This window comes from Adelges cooleyi, unplaced genomic scaffold, assembly GCF_023614345.1.
Source record: "Adelges cooleyi isolate 19-005CV unplaced genomic scaffold, UGA_ACOO_1.1 ACOO_flye_CR_arks_rails_tigmint_CR_PRNA_30, whole genome shotgun sequence".
In the NCBI taxonomy this organism is placed as follows: Eukaryota; Metazoa; Arthropoda; class Insecta; order Hemiptera; family Adelgidae; genus Adelges; species Adelges cooleyi.
In genome coordinates this window covers 14,848,311-14,866,250 of record NW_026095971.1, presented here as the reverse complement: position 1 = coordinate 14,866,250, position 17,940 = coordinate 14,848,311, and the positions used below count along the sequence as shown (strand labels likewise).

General features: G+C 33.5%; 2 protein-coding genes across 6 annotated transcripts; one reads left to right on the top strand and one right to left on the bottom strand.

The window, feature by feature from the left end:
* Positions 1-308: 308 nt before the first annotated feature.
* Positions 309-4,556, top strand: LOC126839076 (gastrulation defective protein 1 homolog). 3 transcript variants are annotated; one of them, XM_050574027.1, is made up of 4 exons: positions 309-509; positions 1,300-2,027; positions 2,121-2,572; positions 2,660-4,555. In XM_050574027.1, exons 2-4 carry the CDS (start codon positions 1,311-1,313, stop codon positions 3,357-3,359), a joined length of 1,869 nt encoding a protein of 622 aa, XP_050429984.1. In that variant the 5' UTR covers positions 309-509; positions 1,300-1,310; the 3' UTR covers positions 3,360-4,555. The 3 variants fall into 3 exon arrangements, with proteins under 3 accessions (XP_050429984.1, XP_050429986.1, XP_050429985.1); XM_050574029.1 differs by lacking the exon at positions 309-509 and adding an exon at positions 538-639 and having other exon boundaries at positions 2,660-4,556; XM_050574028.1 differs by lacking the exon at positions 309-509 and adding an exon at positions 594-716 and having other exon boundaries at positions 2,660-4,556.
* On the bottom strand, positions 3,439-15,427 carry LOC126839075 (uncharacterized). Of its 3 annotated transcripts, none has more exons than XM_050574023.1 (8): positions 15,251-15,427; positions 12,784-12,854; positions 9,068-12,291; positions 5,715-5,933; positions 4,196-4,297; positions 4,037-4,134; positions 3,853-3,962; positions 3,439-3,795 (listed from the first exon to the last, which is right to left on the bottom strand). In XM_050574023.1, exons 2-8 carry the CDS (start codon positions 12,846-12,848, stop codon positions 3,633-3,635), a joined length of 3,981 nt encoding a protein of 1,326 aa, XP_050429980.1. In that variant the 5' UTR covers positions 12,849-12,854; positions 15,251-15,427; the 3' UTR covers positions 3,439-3,632. The 3 variants fall into 3 exon arrangements, with proteins under 3 accessions (XP_050429980.1, XP_050429982.1, XP_050429981.1); XM_050574025.1 differs by having other exon boundaries at positions 4,037-4,131; XM_050574024.1 differs by lacking the exon at positions 15,251-15,427 and adding an exon at positions 13,383-13,531.
* Positions 15,428-17,940: the final 2,513 nt, after the last annotated feature.

Genomic DNA, 17,940 nt, shown 5'->3' with positions numbered 1-17,940 from the left:
TTATTATTACGAAAATTTGATTGAGTGGAGGGGGAGGGGGTCAAAACGCAGTTACCTTGCCAGTTGCCTGTTACAATACAGCCATTTAGCCTGTTGCACACAGCTGCTGGCGTCAATACCCCATAGTCGAAAATAGTAATAAATTTAATTGTTTAGTAAGCTGAATATTGTCCTTACTCCTTCGAGTTTTGATTTGGATATAGCTTATAAGATTTCCGCCATAGAGTATATTTCATAATATAACCTCACAAAGCTATAGGCTACTGTTACAGCAGCGCTCGACGTTAAAGTGGTGTATTCCGTAAATGTTTTTGCCTCATTAAGCGGGCAACTGATAACGATGGAAAAACGGGCCTTATCATCTAAGGCCGTGGTCTTCGTCGAAAATTGATTACATTATTATTTATTTACATTTTAAATTTCGAATTTCAATCCAACAGTACTACTACAACAGAATACAGATATTCTAATTAACTTTTTATCAACTGATAATTTGAACAAATTAACAAGTAAGTTAAGCATTTTAGTTTGTATTACATTTTAATAAAAATAAATAAATATTTTTAAATTATCGTTTTTGCAATTAGAATTGTAAATGGCTAGACTTAGTTTATTGTGTTTTAACTGTACGGATTATTAGTGAGTATTAATTGGTATGATAATACCAAAAATTTTCTAATGGGATAAAATTTCATAACCATTTCTATTACCTTTTAGTAAGTAAGAATTTACCATTTATATAGTTTTTAAATTTAAAGAAATAATTAGTGAGAAGTCTATTTCAAAAATGTATTGTTTGCAATTCAGTTGTGCTTAGTAGTTTAGTTACCATTTGTATTAATTCAAAATACAAAGAATGGAAAGTTTTGACTTTTGCATTAATGCTGAAAAATATTGTTAGGACTAGAATTCAAATTGTTTATCTTAAAAACTCAAACTAGGTATTTAGATTTTTGGTTTTATTCTAATTCTAGAATTCAGTTTTTATTTTTATTTGAATATCAATTTTAAATTCGTAAAGCATAGAGGAAAGCCAGAGAGGATTTTGGATCAAATCTTAGAAAGACATAATTGTCCTTATTTAAATTGTTAGAATTATTCTAATAATTAAAATTTTTAGACTTGATTCCCACCCCTCCTCATAATAAACATAAGGCATACTATTTATTTTCGATTTAAAATATTTAAAGAAAATATTATTTATTCTACTAAAAAAAAAACTACATTTTTTAATACAATTATTTTGTTATGTTTACAAATTGCTACTGTGCTTTAATTCAAGTCAAAATATTATTTTAGATTTATGGAAAATGTCTAGTGATGAAGAATTTATTGGTCCTCCTATACCTGACAACTTAACATTAATTGATACAGTTGATTCAGTTACAAAAAATAACCAGGAATCGGAACAATCAGCAAATGCAGATACTGAAACTGGAAAATCAAGTACTGAAAACGGTATGCAGGTAACAAATATTGGTGAAATACAAACAGAATTGCAAAAAAATAATTTAGAAGACGATGATTATGTTGGACCGCCCATTCCTTCTAATTTAACATCTTCGGATAAAATCATTCAAAAAGATATAAGCAATGAACAAATTAAACAAAATGAGAATGATACTCAAAAAACAACATGTACAGATTATGATAGTGATGATGATTTAAGTGATGACGGTGATGAAGATGATGCAAAAGAAATTAAGTTGCCGATTGAGAGCCACGTTTCATTAAATCATGGTGTTAAATCAGTTTCTGCCTTGTGCGTTGATCCTCCTGGAGTCCGATTAGCTAGTGGTTCGGTTGACTATGATGTCCGTTTATGGGATTTTGCTGGTATGGATCAAACTCTACAAAGTTTTCGCACATTAATTCCTTGTGGAAATCATCCAATCAAATGTCTTAAATATTCTCCAACTGGTGATAGATTATTAGTGATATCTGGAATGTCTCAGGCTAAAGTTTTGGATAGAGATGGTCATGAACTTTGGGAATGTGTCAAAGGTGATCAGTATATATCAGACATGGTAATTTTTTCTTTGTACTCTTAATAGTTTATTTGTATTAGATATCTAATTAAATACATTTTTTAAATTGAAATGTTATGTGGTACTTTTTAGGTGAGGACTAAAGGACACACATCTCCGTTGACTTGTGGATCTTGGCATCCTAGGATTAAAGAAGAATTTTTGACTAGCTCTGAGGATGGATCTTGTCGTATTTGGGATATGACTAAACAGGAAAAGCACAAAAGTATTATCAAGTGTAGAGCAAAAAATGGATTAAGAACTGTTCCGACAACTTGTAATTATAGCAACGATGGAAAATTAGTTGCGTGTGCTTGCAGAGATGGTTCAGTTTTAGTTTATGATACTAGAAAACCAAGTTTTGTGAATGCTACGTTCACAATACGAGATGCTCATCTAAATAATTCTGATACATCCTCAATTGTATTTTCCTATAGAGATCATTTGATATGTACACGTGGTGAAGGTATTGACGAAACTATGAAACTCTGGGATATAAGAGCTTTCAAGAAACCTATTCATATTGTGGATGGATTGTATTCAAGGTATGCCATTGTTTTTTATTTTCAAATTATCATATTTTTATTCAACTTATACACTAATTTACTAATGTTTATGTACATATTTAATAGGTATTCTACCACAGACTGTTGTTTTAGTCCAGATGATTCAATTATAGTAACAGGTCATTCGGTGCGACCAAAGGAAGCAGGAGGTCATCTAATGTTCTATAGTACAGATACGTTTGAACTTCGTGAAAAAATAAAAGTATCTGAATCACATTGTATTAAAGTTTACTGGCATCCTAAACTTAAACAGTTATTTGCTGGTTGTGGAGATGGTACTGTGAAAGTATTTTATGATCAAGTTAATAGCCAAAGGGGTGCTATGTTGTGTGCTTCGAAAACTCGAACCAAGACAAAACAAATGGAAATGGTACCAACGCAGCAGATTATAACACCCCATGCTTTACCTATGTTTAGACAAGATAGAAATAAATCGTTGAAAAAGCGAAATGATAAAGACAGGTTGGATCCGGTAAAATCAAAAAGACCTGATTTACCAATTAAGTCAGGACAAGGTGGCCGTGTTGCTGCATCAGGTAGTACGTTAAGCTCTTATGTTATTCGTAATTTGGGATTAAGCAAACGAGTTGAAGACGATCAGGATCCTAGAGAAGCTATTTTGAAATATGCTAAGGACGCGGCAGAGAATCCATACTGGGTAACACCTGCATATGCTAAAACACAACCAAAAGCTGTTCTTGAACAATCCGAAGACGAACCACAAGAAAAGAAAATTAAATTTGAAATTGGCCAACCAAAACAATAATATAATTATTTAATTTATTAAAAATAAAAATAAATGTTTTATTGAAATTTGTATATTTTATAACTAGAAAAATATTGCATTAAGTGAAATAAGATCAGTCTATAAATAATTATAATTATTATACCTAAACAACATAAAAAGAAATTTTAATTAAAACATTCAACTGGTTTCTATATTTGAATATGTAATAATGTATTGATGGTTCATTGTTGATTTTTAATTATATTGTCTACAATCTAATATTACATTTTTGGGATAATTTTGATAAGAACTTTAAATTCTTCGTGATTGTCGTCTGAATGAGCAATGTTGATGTCCTCTGGTCGCATAGTGTTGAGGAGATTTGTTGGACACAGAATTACCTGTAACGACTAGTTGAACGCATTCAGCTACACCTCTGTTTTGAGCTACTGTATCCCATTCTTGACTTAATCGCCTACTCCAAAAGCGCATATAGTAATATTTGAGCCACCGGCCAAAGATGGTCCATTACCTGCGAGCCTTATGAATCAACAAGTGAGTGTCGATGGTTTCAATGTATTTGCTTTCAGCTGACATCACAGTTTCGGCTCTGGACACGTCAGTAGATAATAGTCCTCGCGGCTATTTAACAATATTAAAATTATTTATAATCTAAAATTGCTTTTCTGAGTTTAATGTGAAAAATATATTTTTACTGTCGACTGTGTTCTCCTAATATTTCTGTATGGTCTGCGCAAGTAGTTATTGTTTCTCTTTTGTAATGCTACTTTTTTAGTCTCAATTCTACTCTCTTCTGAAAATTAATACATAACCAACAGAAAAATAGTGATTTTCTGACGTATTATTTTTTTTACCATTAAAATTCTCTGATGGATGCGTGTCTTGTTTATCTGGCAACAGTGATACCTTCATGTGCATGTTATTCGGTCCGTTCACGCTAACACACCAACCATTCGCTGTTAAAAAAAATATTTTTGTAAACTGATAATTGATAAACCACATTGTATAACACAATTAGACCCTTTTTTTTTTAGAGCAAGAAGTAAATAACGAAATATATCTATTTTTTTTTTTTTAATCCAAATCTAGTTTCAGATTTCTTCTTACACATTCTTTGTTTTTTATATTGCCTCCATAGTATAACCACAGATTACATGAAAAAAATGTGTAAAAACCTAGTGTTTAAAAATTTTAAACAATTAGAAAACTTGCTATAATACAGTATTTATAGATAAACTCTAAATCGTATTTTATATGAGTAAATATTGTTAACACAATTATAATTTAGTTTAATAATTAATTTTTAATTATGTTTATTAAAATAAATATTATTGAAGTGTAATATTATAGTTCTTAGCCGTATAAAAATGTGTTGTCTTACTATATAAATTTGATTATATGTTAATATGTATGGATGAGAAAAAGAAAAAAATTGTAAATTTGTAATAAAATATTGAAATAATATTTAAATTAATTTTTACCAGTTTTATAATCTTCATAGTAGTAAACTTTTATACGAATTTATTAATATAAACTTTTTTTTAATTGAGATAATGTACATAAAATAATTAAATATAATATGATTAGTAATTAATAATTGTATACGTGTAATTATAAAAAAATTACGTATTACTATTAATCTATAATTACAGATAATTTTCGTATAATATTATATGATTAGGTATTCAAATTATATTATGTGTCGGTATAGGAAATCCCTAAAACTAATATCAACTTAAAGCCATTTGTTAAAAAGAAATTGAACTTCAAATTTATAGCTAAGCAATCAGAGCACACGCTTGTGTTTTTATTGTTCTAGGGCTAAGTGATCTGTTTTCATATAATATGTGGTATAAGTGTATACCTAACTTATAAAACAAAAGTTAGAATTTTCCTTTGTTTAAATAAACTAAAAATTTTACATTAACACTAAAATTACTTTTGAATTCTGAAATGAAAATAAAAAATAATATAAAATTATATTTAGAAAATGATTTAAACATGCAGAACGCGCTGAAAATACCATAAAACGGTGTTTTTTTTATAAGTGGAAGCGATTAAAAAATAACGACGTGCTAGAGAAAATCGTATTTTGGGGTTTATACCAAAATCGCGGTGTACCTATAGAGTGTACTGTATTATCTATTATGTGGTATTAGTGCATATTATAATAAATATAATATGTGTATAATATATACTAGTGTATAGTACAAAATAAAAATAAATTATACTTTCTATACTTGATACTTATTTAAAAAAAAAATGAAAAATATGAAATTTTGTACACTATAATATTAATTATTTTACAGAATTTATGTAATAATGTACTTTATAGTTTATACAAAGTGTAAATCGAATTTCAAATAATTTTACCGGAATGAGCAGTACATCGGTGATGATGTGGTTCAGGGGTTTGTACGATTTTTGGCAAATGTTTGGTGGCAGAACGATTATTATTTGTAGCTTGCAGCGTATTCCTGTTTGGAACGTGTACTACAGGCAAAGCCACGGGCTCAGGGGTGGCTTGTACATGAACCGTGTACTGTTGATTGGCGTTTCCTAAATTGGCTTCTTCGTCATTGTCGAGTAATTCTGTTTGTAAAAAGTCAATTGATAAAAAATAGAGTACATATTAAATATTTTAAAACGTACAACTAGGTACACTATTTGCTACATTTAAAGTAATTATAAAAACTATTTTAAAATTTAACTGATTTAACAGTTGTTGAGTCCACTTCTAAGGCATAATGACTTGTTTATGTGTATTATTTCTGGAAAATATTATAATTGCAGTTATTTTAAAAATAATAAAATTGTTGTAAAGAGCTTTTAATGAATGGTATCACTCTAATAAAAAAAATTTTTTTTTTAAAGTTTACGTGCATATAAACTAACCAGTTTTATAATTAAGTCGATTTTAGTTGATTACAAAATAGGTACATAATATAATTAAACCACTTAAAATTACCACCCCTTAATTAAGGCTTAATTTTTAAACCGGTCTTATAATTTATAATAAACGTAGTAATTTGTGAATACATAAAACAAAAGCAATACATGGGATTTGAGTGTATTGAGAGGGACTGACACTGGAAGTGATCCATGTTATTTAAGTTATAATCTATTAAGGCTATTCCACACGACTAGTCTATTTGGCTTACAGATGATTCCATTAACTTGTGATACATTAACCAACAATCGACCGGTACAGGCACTAGCCTAATCACTAAACCAGCAATTGTACAAGTAAAATCTCCCACACGAAACCTACGTTCTAAACTTAAAGACTTATGAAATAAGTGTCATTTTGATTTTGGTGAGCATCAAAGGAGGGATTGCCTAATTTTAAATTATAATTATGATTTAAATGGAACAGATTTGTTGTATAAAATAAATATAAACTATCCAAATGTTGTATGTTGAAAACTTGTGAGTAGAAAAATCAATTTCACTATTAGAAAAATTGTAAATATAACTACTTTTTTTTTGAATGCGTTAATGAATACTTTTTTTTTACAGACAGATTAATTTTTTAATACGAAAAAAAAAGGAAATTATGGACTGAAATGGACATGGTACAAAATGGGGGTGGTCAATTATTGAAAGAAAAATTAAAACGACAACATACACTAAAAGTAATATTTTTAAATGTTTGAGTACTTAATTAAATATTTTAGTAAATGTTATATGATGACCACGTCATCAATATAGGTTACATGTTTTTTAAATAAATGCGGGCAGTGCTTCCGGCGACTTGAGACTGATGACCAAACGATTAAATTAACAAGAACGCTGAATTGTAAATTGTAAAACTATATAAAAGTCAATCAGATCAATAATATTTCGTCAGTCGATTTTACCAGACCTATATGTCATCAGTCAAGAGTACTCGGTTGTCGCTGTCCTGTCCGTCTACAAGGTTTAAGTTCGAGAGTTCGTTCATTATCACCTAGTAGTCTATCCTCTTTCCTTGTGCACTTGTCTTGCGATTCGTTCGCACAGTGCACATTCCTTTCTTAAAGTACCTTATCCTTCCTTCATCTTTCCAAGTATTCGTGTCTTGCGATTCGTTCGCACATTATACTTTCCTCTCCACACACACACGTGTCTTGCAATTCGTTCGCACCGTGTGTGCTTACATTTCCTTAGGTACTCGTGTCTTGCGATTCGTTCGCACCTTGTACCTATCCTTTCCAATTCTCTAATTATTTTTAATCCAGTATAAACAATGGCTCTTCGACATTCGCGAAGAACCCGGACAGCAATCCGTTTTACTCTTGTACCAGTGTTCACCAGTGTACATCAAAAGTCTAGTGGTTCCATTTCATTTCTTTTTGTCTTACTACTCTAGTGTATACGAGTATTTTAGTATCAAATAAAATTAACTTTGACCGAATCAATAATTTTCAAATAAATAATTGTATTGTTTAATGTTTAGTTTAGATACAAAAAGGATTAAGGATATTCTGGACCTAATCAATTTTCATATAAGAATTGCTATTTTAAAAGTAGTTAAAATTTAGATGTAACATATGGAGCCTATTCAGATGAGAAAAACAATTGATTAAACTAACTTCACAAACACGTGATGAATTACTTAACCGCTCTGTTTGATAATTTAGTTTGTATATTATGTATGGACCATGTATGCTTTAGACCTCTCTCAGCTACTCCGTCCCCGTCACATAACTTAACGACTTGACAACATATAAATACTCACTATCGATTTGGAACGATGATTTAAGTTGCGAAAACAAGGGGTAATTTATTTTTATTTTTACAAATATATGTTTAAATGATTTACGAGAAAGTTTTTTGGTATTGCACCCTTCCAAAATATAGTACAATTCAATTTCTAAAGTACCTAATGTTGTAAAAACTGAAAAGTAAAAAAATATTTTTCCGGTGATGACTTAGCAAATAATTATCTTTTACCTCGTTTTTTTTTTATGTAGAAATGAAATTCAACTGCTAATTAGTACTAATTATACTTGTTTTTTATAGCGGTGATATTATATATAGAATACATTAGTTGTTGAAAATTATTGACTTTTCTCTATTTAATTCTGCCTGCATTAGATTTACTAAGGAATGCATACTTTTCTTGTGTAATAAAAAAAATATAAAAATAATGCTTATAAAATAAACACAATTCAATACTACCTATAAAGTTTGCATAATATAAAGTAACTATATTAAGTTTTTGTATAGGTACAAATTAAATTCTCTAATTGCTAATATTTTAATTATACTAGGATTAGATTGATGCTTCCTAATTTCTATAGCTTATTAAAATAAATAAAAAGGTAGGCATAAGCCATCTAATAATGATAATATAACAGGTGATATTAATATCAATATTAACAATTTAGATCCATATTTTGGGTATCTATATGTTTTGGATAGTCACAACTTTGTTTCATGTATAAATGTTTTCACTCATGTTATATCATCCTCTTAAACTTGTATTGGCCACATTTTTTTTAAAAAACATTGAACTTAGCAGTACAACATTTTATATACTTGAAAGTATTGTTACTGATTATTTATCGCTATTCTAGTGTAGTGGCCAATGTTGGCCAAATAGACCAGTCGTGTGGGATCGGCCTTAAATAGTGATTTTGTCGCTCATACCTAAATGTATTAGGTACTAGTTCAAAACCAGTCGCCACGTATTAATACGTCATTAAATTATTGATATTGTAGTAATATGAAAAAATATTTACCATAAGATTCCGTATCTGTACTGTCTGACCTGAGCGTATAAAAATTGATCCATCCCTTTGACAACGTGAGAAGTCTATCATTTTTGGCACCTTCCAACGCCTCTTTGCCCTTGTATTTTTTCTGTCTGACTACTCCAACTAATAATGCATTGTCTGTACCGAAATCCTTCATTGCCGTCGGCTGTTGTGCTGATGGCTTACAGTCGCTGGTTGCTTGGTGATCCGTCTGATTACCCTCAGACACCAATTTTCGACCGTCCACAACGCGTATCTGGTGTTCGGACACTTTGCGCTGTTTGTCCATACCCGCCAGCAACGTTTCCAGTACTTCGTGGTCATCAACCACTTTTGCGGATCCACCCTGCGCTTGTACACCTTTTTCGGCCGTCCACAACGTCTGACAACTCTTGTGGCGGACTCGGACACGCGTGGTGGCTTTCTTGGCTATTGTGAACGAGTGCAAGTGTTTTTTGAGTTGGCTCTGCCGGCGATTCAGACGGGTTTCGAGCGTGCCCGGTAATTTCAGTGTAAATGTTACCGCCGCTGACTGTTGTCCGTTCAACGTCAGAAAGTATGAAACGGCTGTTCCTTCGTTCTTGCCATCTTCAAGGCTGTCCGTTAAGCTTTCGTCGCTGTCCGTATTCTTTTCTTCTCGGTTTAGTTGTGAATAGTACGAAGCAACCGGTCGGATGGCCGTTTGTTCAGCACCGCCAAAAACAGTGCAGTCCTCTAAGCCAGTATTCAAACACATGTCTTGATAATAGTCGTAACGATCGTTGATCCATCGACGTCTGTTGGTCGTTGGGTTAACTAAATTTTCATAGTTCACCTTACGATGGCGTCTGTCGTCCGATTCGGTATTCGATGGCGGCTGTTGTTTTGCGTAGTAAGTGTCGCCGAATAGGAATCCGCCAATATATTCTTCCGAAACACGAATCGATTCTTGTTCAACAGAACGATCGGTTGGACGTCCACTCGAATCTAGGCATCGACATCTTTCACTATCGTATAAACAGTTTTTGCTATAGTTACAGTCCTTTGGTCTGTCTAGGTAGTCTCTGAGTTTGTAACCTCCTTTTCCTTTTCGTTGACTGCCGTTTAAAATTCCTTTCTGGATGTTTCCGTCTGGCCGTTGCGACGCGTCTAACGTTCGTTGTGTTTTCGCTTTGTCTGCAGTTAGAGATAGGTCTTTGGAACTGCAGTTATCGTTTACCGACATAGTCGTTCCGTTCTCGCTGTCGACATGTTTTTCGTCAATATTCGAACAGATTTTTAATGTAGGTGGCTCAAGATCTTCCCGGGTCGATTTTCCATCACCATCATCGACCAGTGTCACTGACATAAGTGTATTATTATCATTCTTTGAAAACTCGCCCACGATCGATTGTCTTACCGTTTGGTATGCTCGTTTTTTCTTCTCTGGTACCGGTTCGTTTAGGCATTGTACACCATTTGAATCACATTCTGCTGTCTTTTCAACAACGAATCCACCGGAAAGACTTTCGGCTGCGTTCGATACCTCTTCCAAGACTCTATCGTTGTTGTATACAGGAATCGGTGCTCTACCGATTAGTTCTTTTACTGGCATAGTAAGTAAGTTGTAGTTGTTGTAGTTTTCGACGACGTCACTCTGAGGTACTTCGAGAACGTTTAGATTTTTCCGTAACGCACAATCACTGTCCTTCTCTGGATCGCTTTTTTCTGTAGACAAACCAAAAGCGTTAGTTTCAGTTTGATGAGCTATCATTGAAGTATTGTGGTCGATACTGTTCGTTGTCGCTTCTTGTTTGTTTTCCATCAATTCTACTTTTTGTTCTCGTTTTTCTAATTGTAATGGCGTTTCACCGGCAAACGTCTGTTTCGATTCAAGCCGTGCGACGTGTTCCTGTTCTTCTATCCTAATGACCGGTACTAACAAATCGGTCGTGTTTTCTTGAAACAAACACAGATCCGGACTAGAAGCAATATTTTGTTTTAAAATGTCTTGGGAAACGCTGCTGTTGATCGAGTCACATTCGGTTTCCGGTGACCGGCCATCCCGGAGTAGTTTTTCCAAACCACTATCATTGTCACCGTCTTTGTTCGTCGCATCGGTCAAAACGTTTTCGGACGGAGTATTTTCGTTTGTGGTATGTCTGACGACTGGATTGCGTTCATTTGTCGCGGTACTGTTGCTAGATTCGACCGGTGTCTCGGCTCTGCTCGACGACATGGATATCAAATCAGACGTCAAACACTTATGGTCTTGAAAGGCGTCGCCCGACGTGAACATCAACGTCGGCGTTCTTGCATCAGTTATCGGTCCGGCGTCAACGGTCGGCACGTAGTGAACGCTGAACCGGTGACTTTCAGTATGTGACACATAACCGCCGTCGACGGGATGCCGGAGCACGCTTTCGCAGCTGAATACTATAGGAAACCCGGGTTCAATCGGAAACGTGGTGGTCGTGGACGCGTTTCTGGTGTTTCTGACTGACGCTGTGTCGCCGCTCTTGTTAGATCGAGGTCGCAACAACGTCATGTCCAACGCGGTGTTTGCCGTATCGCTGGAATCCGGCGAAGATCCACCATCGCGGTCCGATCCATCGTAGTACCGAGTCGGTTGTGTTTTCTGCGCAGAACCTGTCTGGTAGTCGGCCGAATTGTTGTCTGGCTTTTCTGCTCCCGCTGACATAGACCTGACTGCTGCCAACTTGACTGCTTTTGTGTCGATCGAGTCCCATTCCGGTTTCAGGTCTCTCGTCGGTATTTTCGGCAATCGAACGGCCGATTCAGTTTTAATGGGTTTACCGCCCGCCGCCGTCCGGTCCGGCCGCAATTTGGGTAGCAACCACTCCGGCTCGCCGGCGGACGATCGCACCGGCAATGATATCTTTCTCTTGTAAACGTGCTTGAACTTCTGACAGCCTTTGAACGCGGTAAAAGATTGTCGACGCCTCTCGCAGTGCACGGCCACCGATCGGACCTTTGGCCGTTTCAAAAGCTTTTTATGCGGTTTTGTTGTTATACTACTGTCGCTTCCACCGTTTGTCGACCTCCACAAATACTTATCCAGCCCCAACATGTCTGTTTGACACGATTTGTTCGACAAGTATTGTTCGCAGCCGCCGTCGACCATGCCGGTGCCATTACGATAGTGCTTGAGCGCTTGTTTTCTCATAGCCAACTCTGGAGTAGAATTTCTCCGGCCCCAATACTTGGGAATCTCCGTCTTCGACTGCCCACTGAAAGACAATAGAAACAACTAACACGTGTATTATTATAAGTAATTTTTACGGTGCCTTACGCAATTCTGACAATTGCTTTTCTTTTGTATTATCTTGAGTTTAATTTTTAGGCAGCATTTTATATAAGTAAAAATTAAAAAATGTTTAACTACTTAGAAGTCAACCGAGAGCACAATATATTATAGAGTAATAAAATTATTGCTTAAAAGCTTAATAAGGTCGCATAAGGTACATAGATAATTTGTGGAGTAAAAATATAATTTGAATGTATTGAAGGAAGGGAGGTTTCAGGAATTTCAGGTGATAACAGTATATTGTGTAAGTAATTAGTAATATGTCAGGATAAGTCAGGATATGTCAATATACAGGATGATTTCTAGTGTACCAGTACAATATTCATTTTATTATTATTAACCTAATTTTAAAAAATATATTGTTTTGTGACGGCAGGAAACATTTTTTATAGTTTTAAGTGTTGAACAAATTTACCTTTCCAAGGAAATGCATCGATGATGAGTTTTGCGAAACGGACGACCATCACCAACTCCACCCATAACGTCCTGAAATCACAAGCAAATGGAGATTTAAATTTAAAATCTAATTAGCGGAGACATGAACAAGTCAAGGGGGTTGTTAATATTCCCTCAAAAATCTTATGTTGTGATCAATTTATTTCAAAATTAACAATGGTCGATTAATAATTACCTATTTTTAGATTTTACTTTTGCTAAAATGTCAAGAAAATAACAAGTCATAAAATAGATATAACAAAATAAAAGGGAACAAACACATCAAATATATAAAATACACAAAGAATACATTCTAGGTACTTATTTAATTGAATACTAACTCCAAATAATTAAATAAAGACTTGAATATTATGGTTGATGATCAATGTTTCGCTGTTGGCTATTAATCGAAGGTTAACGCGGAATATTTCCTTATTAAGATCAATTTTTGCTATCAATTTTATGATAAAAAATGAAATTATTATATACCATCGATTTTCACAATAGGGTTTTTAGAGGAAAATGAGTTAAACAAAAAACTCGTATACATTCTTATGAACGCGTAACAGCTGTTCTTACCGTTGTTAAATGTAATTTCTAAAGCGTCTGGGACGATAGATATAATATTGTTTTATGTAAGCGGTTTTGTTTATTTTTATTTCATAGAATCGGCTTGATTGTTTGTGTTACGAGCCACGACCAGATGTGTGCGACGAACAACTAAGTGAGTATTTATAAAACCGCTGGAAGGCCTGGAAATCAAAACGTGATAACGAGTAACGACCGGGCCATACTGCGGGCAAACGACAACCTATGTAGAAGTTTTGACTTGAGCGTGTAAGGTTTTAAGGCAAACTGTGTGATACTTCCTCGATCGATTGATATTTGACCTAATGGCCTGTTACACGAATTGCCAGTGACCGCGGTCAGTCGTGTCACGAACATCCCCCCACGAAACCAACGCGCAAAGACAGTAAGAAAGGGCTAATAAATAATGGTTATAATTTAAATAATTTATATTTTTTACTCTGTTATGAGCCTCATTTGATCGCTCGCGAAGTCACACCCGATAATTTCAACGCGACCGTCGTGAGTAAAACTTTATTTGTTCGACCCAAACTACAGAAATGATAAAAAAAAAATGTTGATATATTGTTATACACAACCGAGGTCGGTTACCAAGTGCATGGCAGTGGCGGCGGCGAGGTTAATGTACTCGCGTCACGGAATCAAAAGTATCCATTATTCTTTTTATTATGGGTTTTATTTTTTATGACTGACTTTTAAAAACCAATACCGTATTTTGAGACAATCACTAAGAAACGATTCTTTACGGGTATTAAATGCTAACCGACCGACGGTCAGGATTACAATTTTAAACAGAATCGAAATTGTGCCAAAAATTAAAACGATAAAGGGTTCACGTAAAAAAAATAATAGAACGATAATCGATCCCTTGGTTTCGTGCCTTCCGGTAGTTTTACAACAAAATTACAACGCAAGCTACCTTAACAATATATTAAAAACGTCCTTAGACCTTTAGACCGAAGGAATATTTGCTTTACAACGCGGTGGAAGTATATTTTATAACTGTGCTTACAACTCCCACCTAGTATAAAGGCAAAATAAGTTAATTTTGTACTGTCCACCGAAGTTCAGTTCTAGATCTGTCAGCCGGTTATGCTTTAAACCATTATCTTAAGCTTGTCCTCTTTTAAGCTTAATTTCTTTCTTTATCTCTGAGACTTTATAGTTTATGTTATTCCTAAATATTTAAAAATTACCCTTTCTGGCTAATGAGAGAAGCATTAGCTTTCGAATGAGAAACTTAAATGCTTCCTCTTATAACAGTTCCTTTGTTTTAAACCCACTTTTGTTGTAAATGCCAAATTTGATTCGATATCTTTTCATTCATCTTCTGTAGATATGCTTAATTATGAATTGGCGTTAAAATATGTAATTACCGAAAATGTGACATATTTCTCTAGTTCCTTTCTGTTATACAGCAACCTCGTCTTCATTCTTTGTCACAAAGTACTCAGAATTTTATGAAGAGAGCTTATTATTTTGTTTGTAATTTTTTTTGTAGCATGTACATAAGGAATATCTCAATTTGTGTCAAGTCGAGAAATAACTATAGTAGTGACAACAATCACGATATAATTTTAACTTGTTACTAGTGTTGTACAAGGTACAGCGCTTCTGTAAGCATATTTTTTAACATTTTTACATATTTAAAATAATAAAAAAACAATTAGAAATAAGCTTTTATTAAAGATAATTTGTATAGTTAAAAACAAAAACAAAGTATTTAAATCGGTTGAGTTTTGCAACCAAAATTTTGGAGGAAAACCAATTAAGTGCTATGGATCACACAAATTATTTAGCTGCAAACTAAAATGCGCGAAAAGAAAACCTAAAGGCTAATATTAAGGTATCCGACTTACCGGCAGCGGGTAGTTGGCGTGTGGTCGCCACGTGGGCGACGGGGTTGATAAATCGATATATCTCCAGTGTCGGTGTGTTTGCTGCTGTCCAACGACTTGCTTTGAAGCTATTACTGTTTGGACTGAATTTATATTGCATTCGTTTAGCCGTAAGCAAGCCGAGTGTGCGTGGCTGGTGCACGGGTTGATGATGCTAAGCGTGCCAGTGCAACGACTACGTCGTATATTATACTTGGTTCGAATGCTATATTAATAGATACTATATACCAACTATATTAAACCAAGATTCAAAAAAAGAAGTTCATTTGTCAGCGTCGGAGAGTCGCATCACCGTCCTCCACATAATTTATACACGACATTAAAAAAAAACCCAAACTTTATGATTTACGGATTTTCAACAAAATTACATTAATCGACAATAAAATTGTTATAGATTGACTCTATCGTTTACGTTAAATTTTAATTTTACTAATTTAAGAGAATTTTTGCAATTTAGTTAATTTATTTTCATTAAAAATAGTAGTCGATTACAACTCTTTAAGACTAAAAAAATATTAATATTAAATATTACTAAAATTTGACAATGGTTTTTTTTAATGGAAAAATGTATTTATTATAAATAATTTATATTAAATACAATTTTATTTCCATGCCACGGCGATTTCTAAATAACCTTCAGGCGAGACCCGCATACTATTTCTAGGGTCTGGTTTGATGGCCTTGGGTAGAGGAATCTCAATTGTAATGGTTTTTCTTGAATCTTTATTGGTCACTTTTTCCGGTCCTTGTATTTTCTCCGCGTATTCTTTCTGTAAGACCACAACGATTCCCATGTCGTAGAAGGTAACCGTGACTATATTAGAAACTGAATCCAAACACGACGACCGCAAATCTACATACAACTAATTTAAAGAAATAAACGAGATTAGTTACAAATATATTGTGTTCGAAATTAATGCTCGGTGCGGCTAGGTGTAATATATTATGTAGTATTATAATTTATAATGTATTTAGAGTTTAGACGACCAAGGTACACTACACGGTTCAACGTGTTGTCTTCGTCGCGCGTAAAACATACAAAGACCATGTAGACGAATTTTTCATAATTTGATGTTTATTGGGAAGTATATCGTATAATATATGTGCCTAATATATAAAGATAACACATTTTCGTACTTTGTATATTTAAAGAATTTTGGGATCGTAGAACAAATGTTTTTAATTGACATTGAGTAATCAGCATAAAATAAATATGCTAAGTCTACCTACCTCGAATTAATATTGTTAGATCTTCCATCATTTTTACATGCATGTATGCCTGTTGGCTGTTAGGCTAGGTTTAAAGATAAATTGAATAAATAAATACCTCCAAATGAAATTGGTAGAATCGAATTTTACAACAATCTGGTGATCCAAGTAAGATATCGGTATCAAGTCTCTCGTGATCTGTGTTCATTACATTAGCTTGTCAGTCGTCACTAGTAAATCATTGAAATTGAATTATTTCTTGCAGTTTGTAGATACAAAAGGCATGTTCAAATATTGTAATTTTTGTGTTAGTTAGATATTTTATCATGTAAAAATTTAAGCATGAGAAATGGAATATGGTTACCATTATTAAAAATAATCAATTTTCTATTATTGTCATAGAAACTTAAATAAATTATAGAATTTTTGTTAAAACCCGTTGGCTACTACTGACAACTTTTAATATTAGGCAGACAAGTCAATCTGTTCATATGGAAGTAGCCGAAAAATATGTAAATAGTAGATAGTAAATATGATGTGTAGGATTTGTAAATAGGATGGGCCGATACCACTTTTTACCGATACCCGATATTCCGATACATATTGCCGATATAAATTCGACACCAGATATATTAAAAAATCAATATTTTTTGTAGGAGAAATGATCAGAGTGATATTCACTCGGCTTTAATTTAAATAATCATTGAACCCATCCTCTTCTTTCGACAAGCCCTCTCCGCACAGTGCATCGGTACGTACTTGTAGTGACTACATATGGAATGTTCTGGCAACTTTGTGACGGATATCATAATCTAGATAATTCTAGATAAATCGACGACAGTATAAAAGCCGATGCTATCGTTCATCAATTCATTCTTTCACTCAATAGTGAATTCAGTTCAGCGCACGTCGTGTATCTCACTTGAGGGGATAGCATGCGGTCTGTTTTTAAGGAGTTTTGTATAGGCAATATTTAAGAAAAAAAATGGTTTTAATAAATTAAAACCATAAATTTACCGTTTAATTTGTACAAGCTTCAAGGTATTATTTTTATTTTAAATATTTTTTTTCTATAAAAAAGCTATTTTGGTTCATTTTAGACCAAAAAGCCAGACAAAATGTCGACTACCTGGGATGATCCAATTTCAACTCTGTAAAAAAGTTCGAGGTTTTTGGCTACTTTACTAGGTTATGTAGGAAGCCGATTTTTATTTCAAAATATCAGTCTTGTGATAAAATAACTTAAATTTGAAATTTATTCAATATTAAAACCCAATTTTTTTAGATAAAAACATAAACAAATCAAAAATCTGTTTCCTACATAACCTAGGAAAGTTTCTAAAGAACTCGTAAGTCATAAATATTTACAGAATTGAAATCAGACCATCCTAAAGAGTCGAAATTTTGTATGGCTTTTTGTTTTTGGTCTAAAATGACAAAAA

Excerpts from the sequence above, each read along its gene's own strand:
- LOC126839076 (XM_050574029.1), top strand. The coding sequence starts at position 1,311 with ATGTCTAGTGATGAAGAATTTATTGGTCCTCCTATACCTGACAACTTA. Across the intron at positions 2,028-2,120 it reads ATCAGTATATATCAGACATG|GTGAGGACTAAAGGACACAC; the intron begins GTAATTTTTTCT and ends GGTACTTTTTAG. Across the intron at positions 2,573-2,659 it reads GTGGATGGATTGTATTCAAG|GTATTCTACCACAGACTGTT; the intron begins GTATGCCATTGT and ends CATATTTAATAG.
- LOC126839075 (XM_050574023.1), bottom strand. The coding sequence starts at position 12,848 with ATGGGTGGAGTTGGTGATGGTCGTCCGTTTCGCAAAACTCATCATCGA. Across the intron at positions 3,963-4,036 it reads TTAGGAGAACACAGTCGACA|CCGCGAGGACTATTATCTAC; the intron begins GTAAAAATATAT and ends ATTGTTAAATAG. Across the intron at positions 3,796-3,852 it reads TTGATTCATAAGGCTCGCAG|GCGATTAAGTCAAGAATGGG; the intron begins GTAATGGACCAT and ends CTTTTGGAGTAG.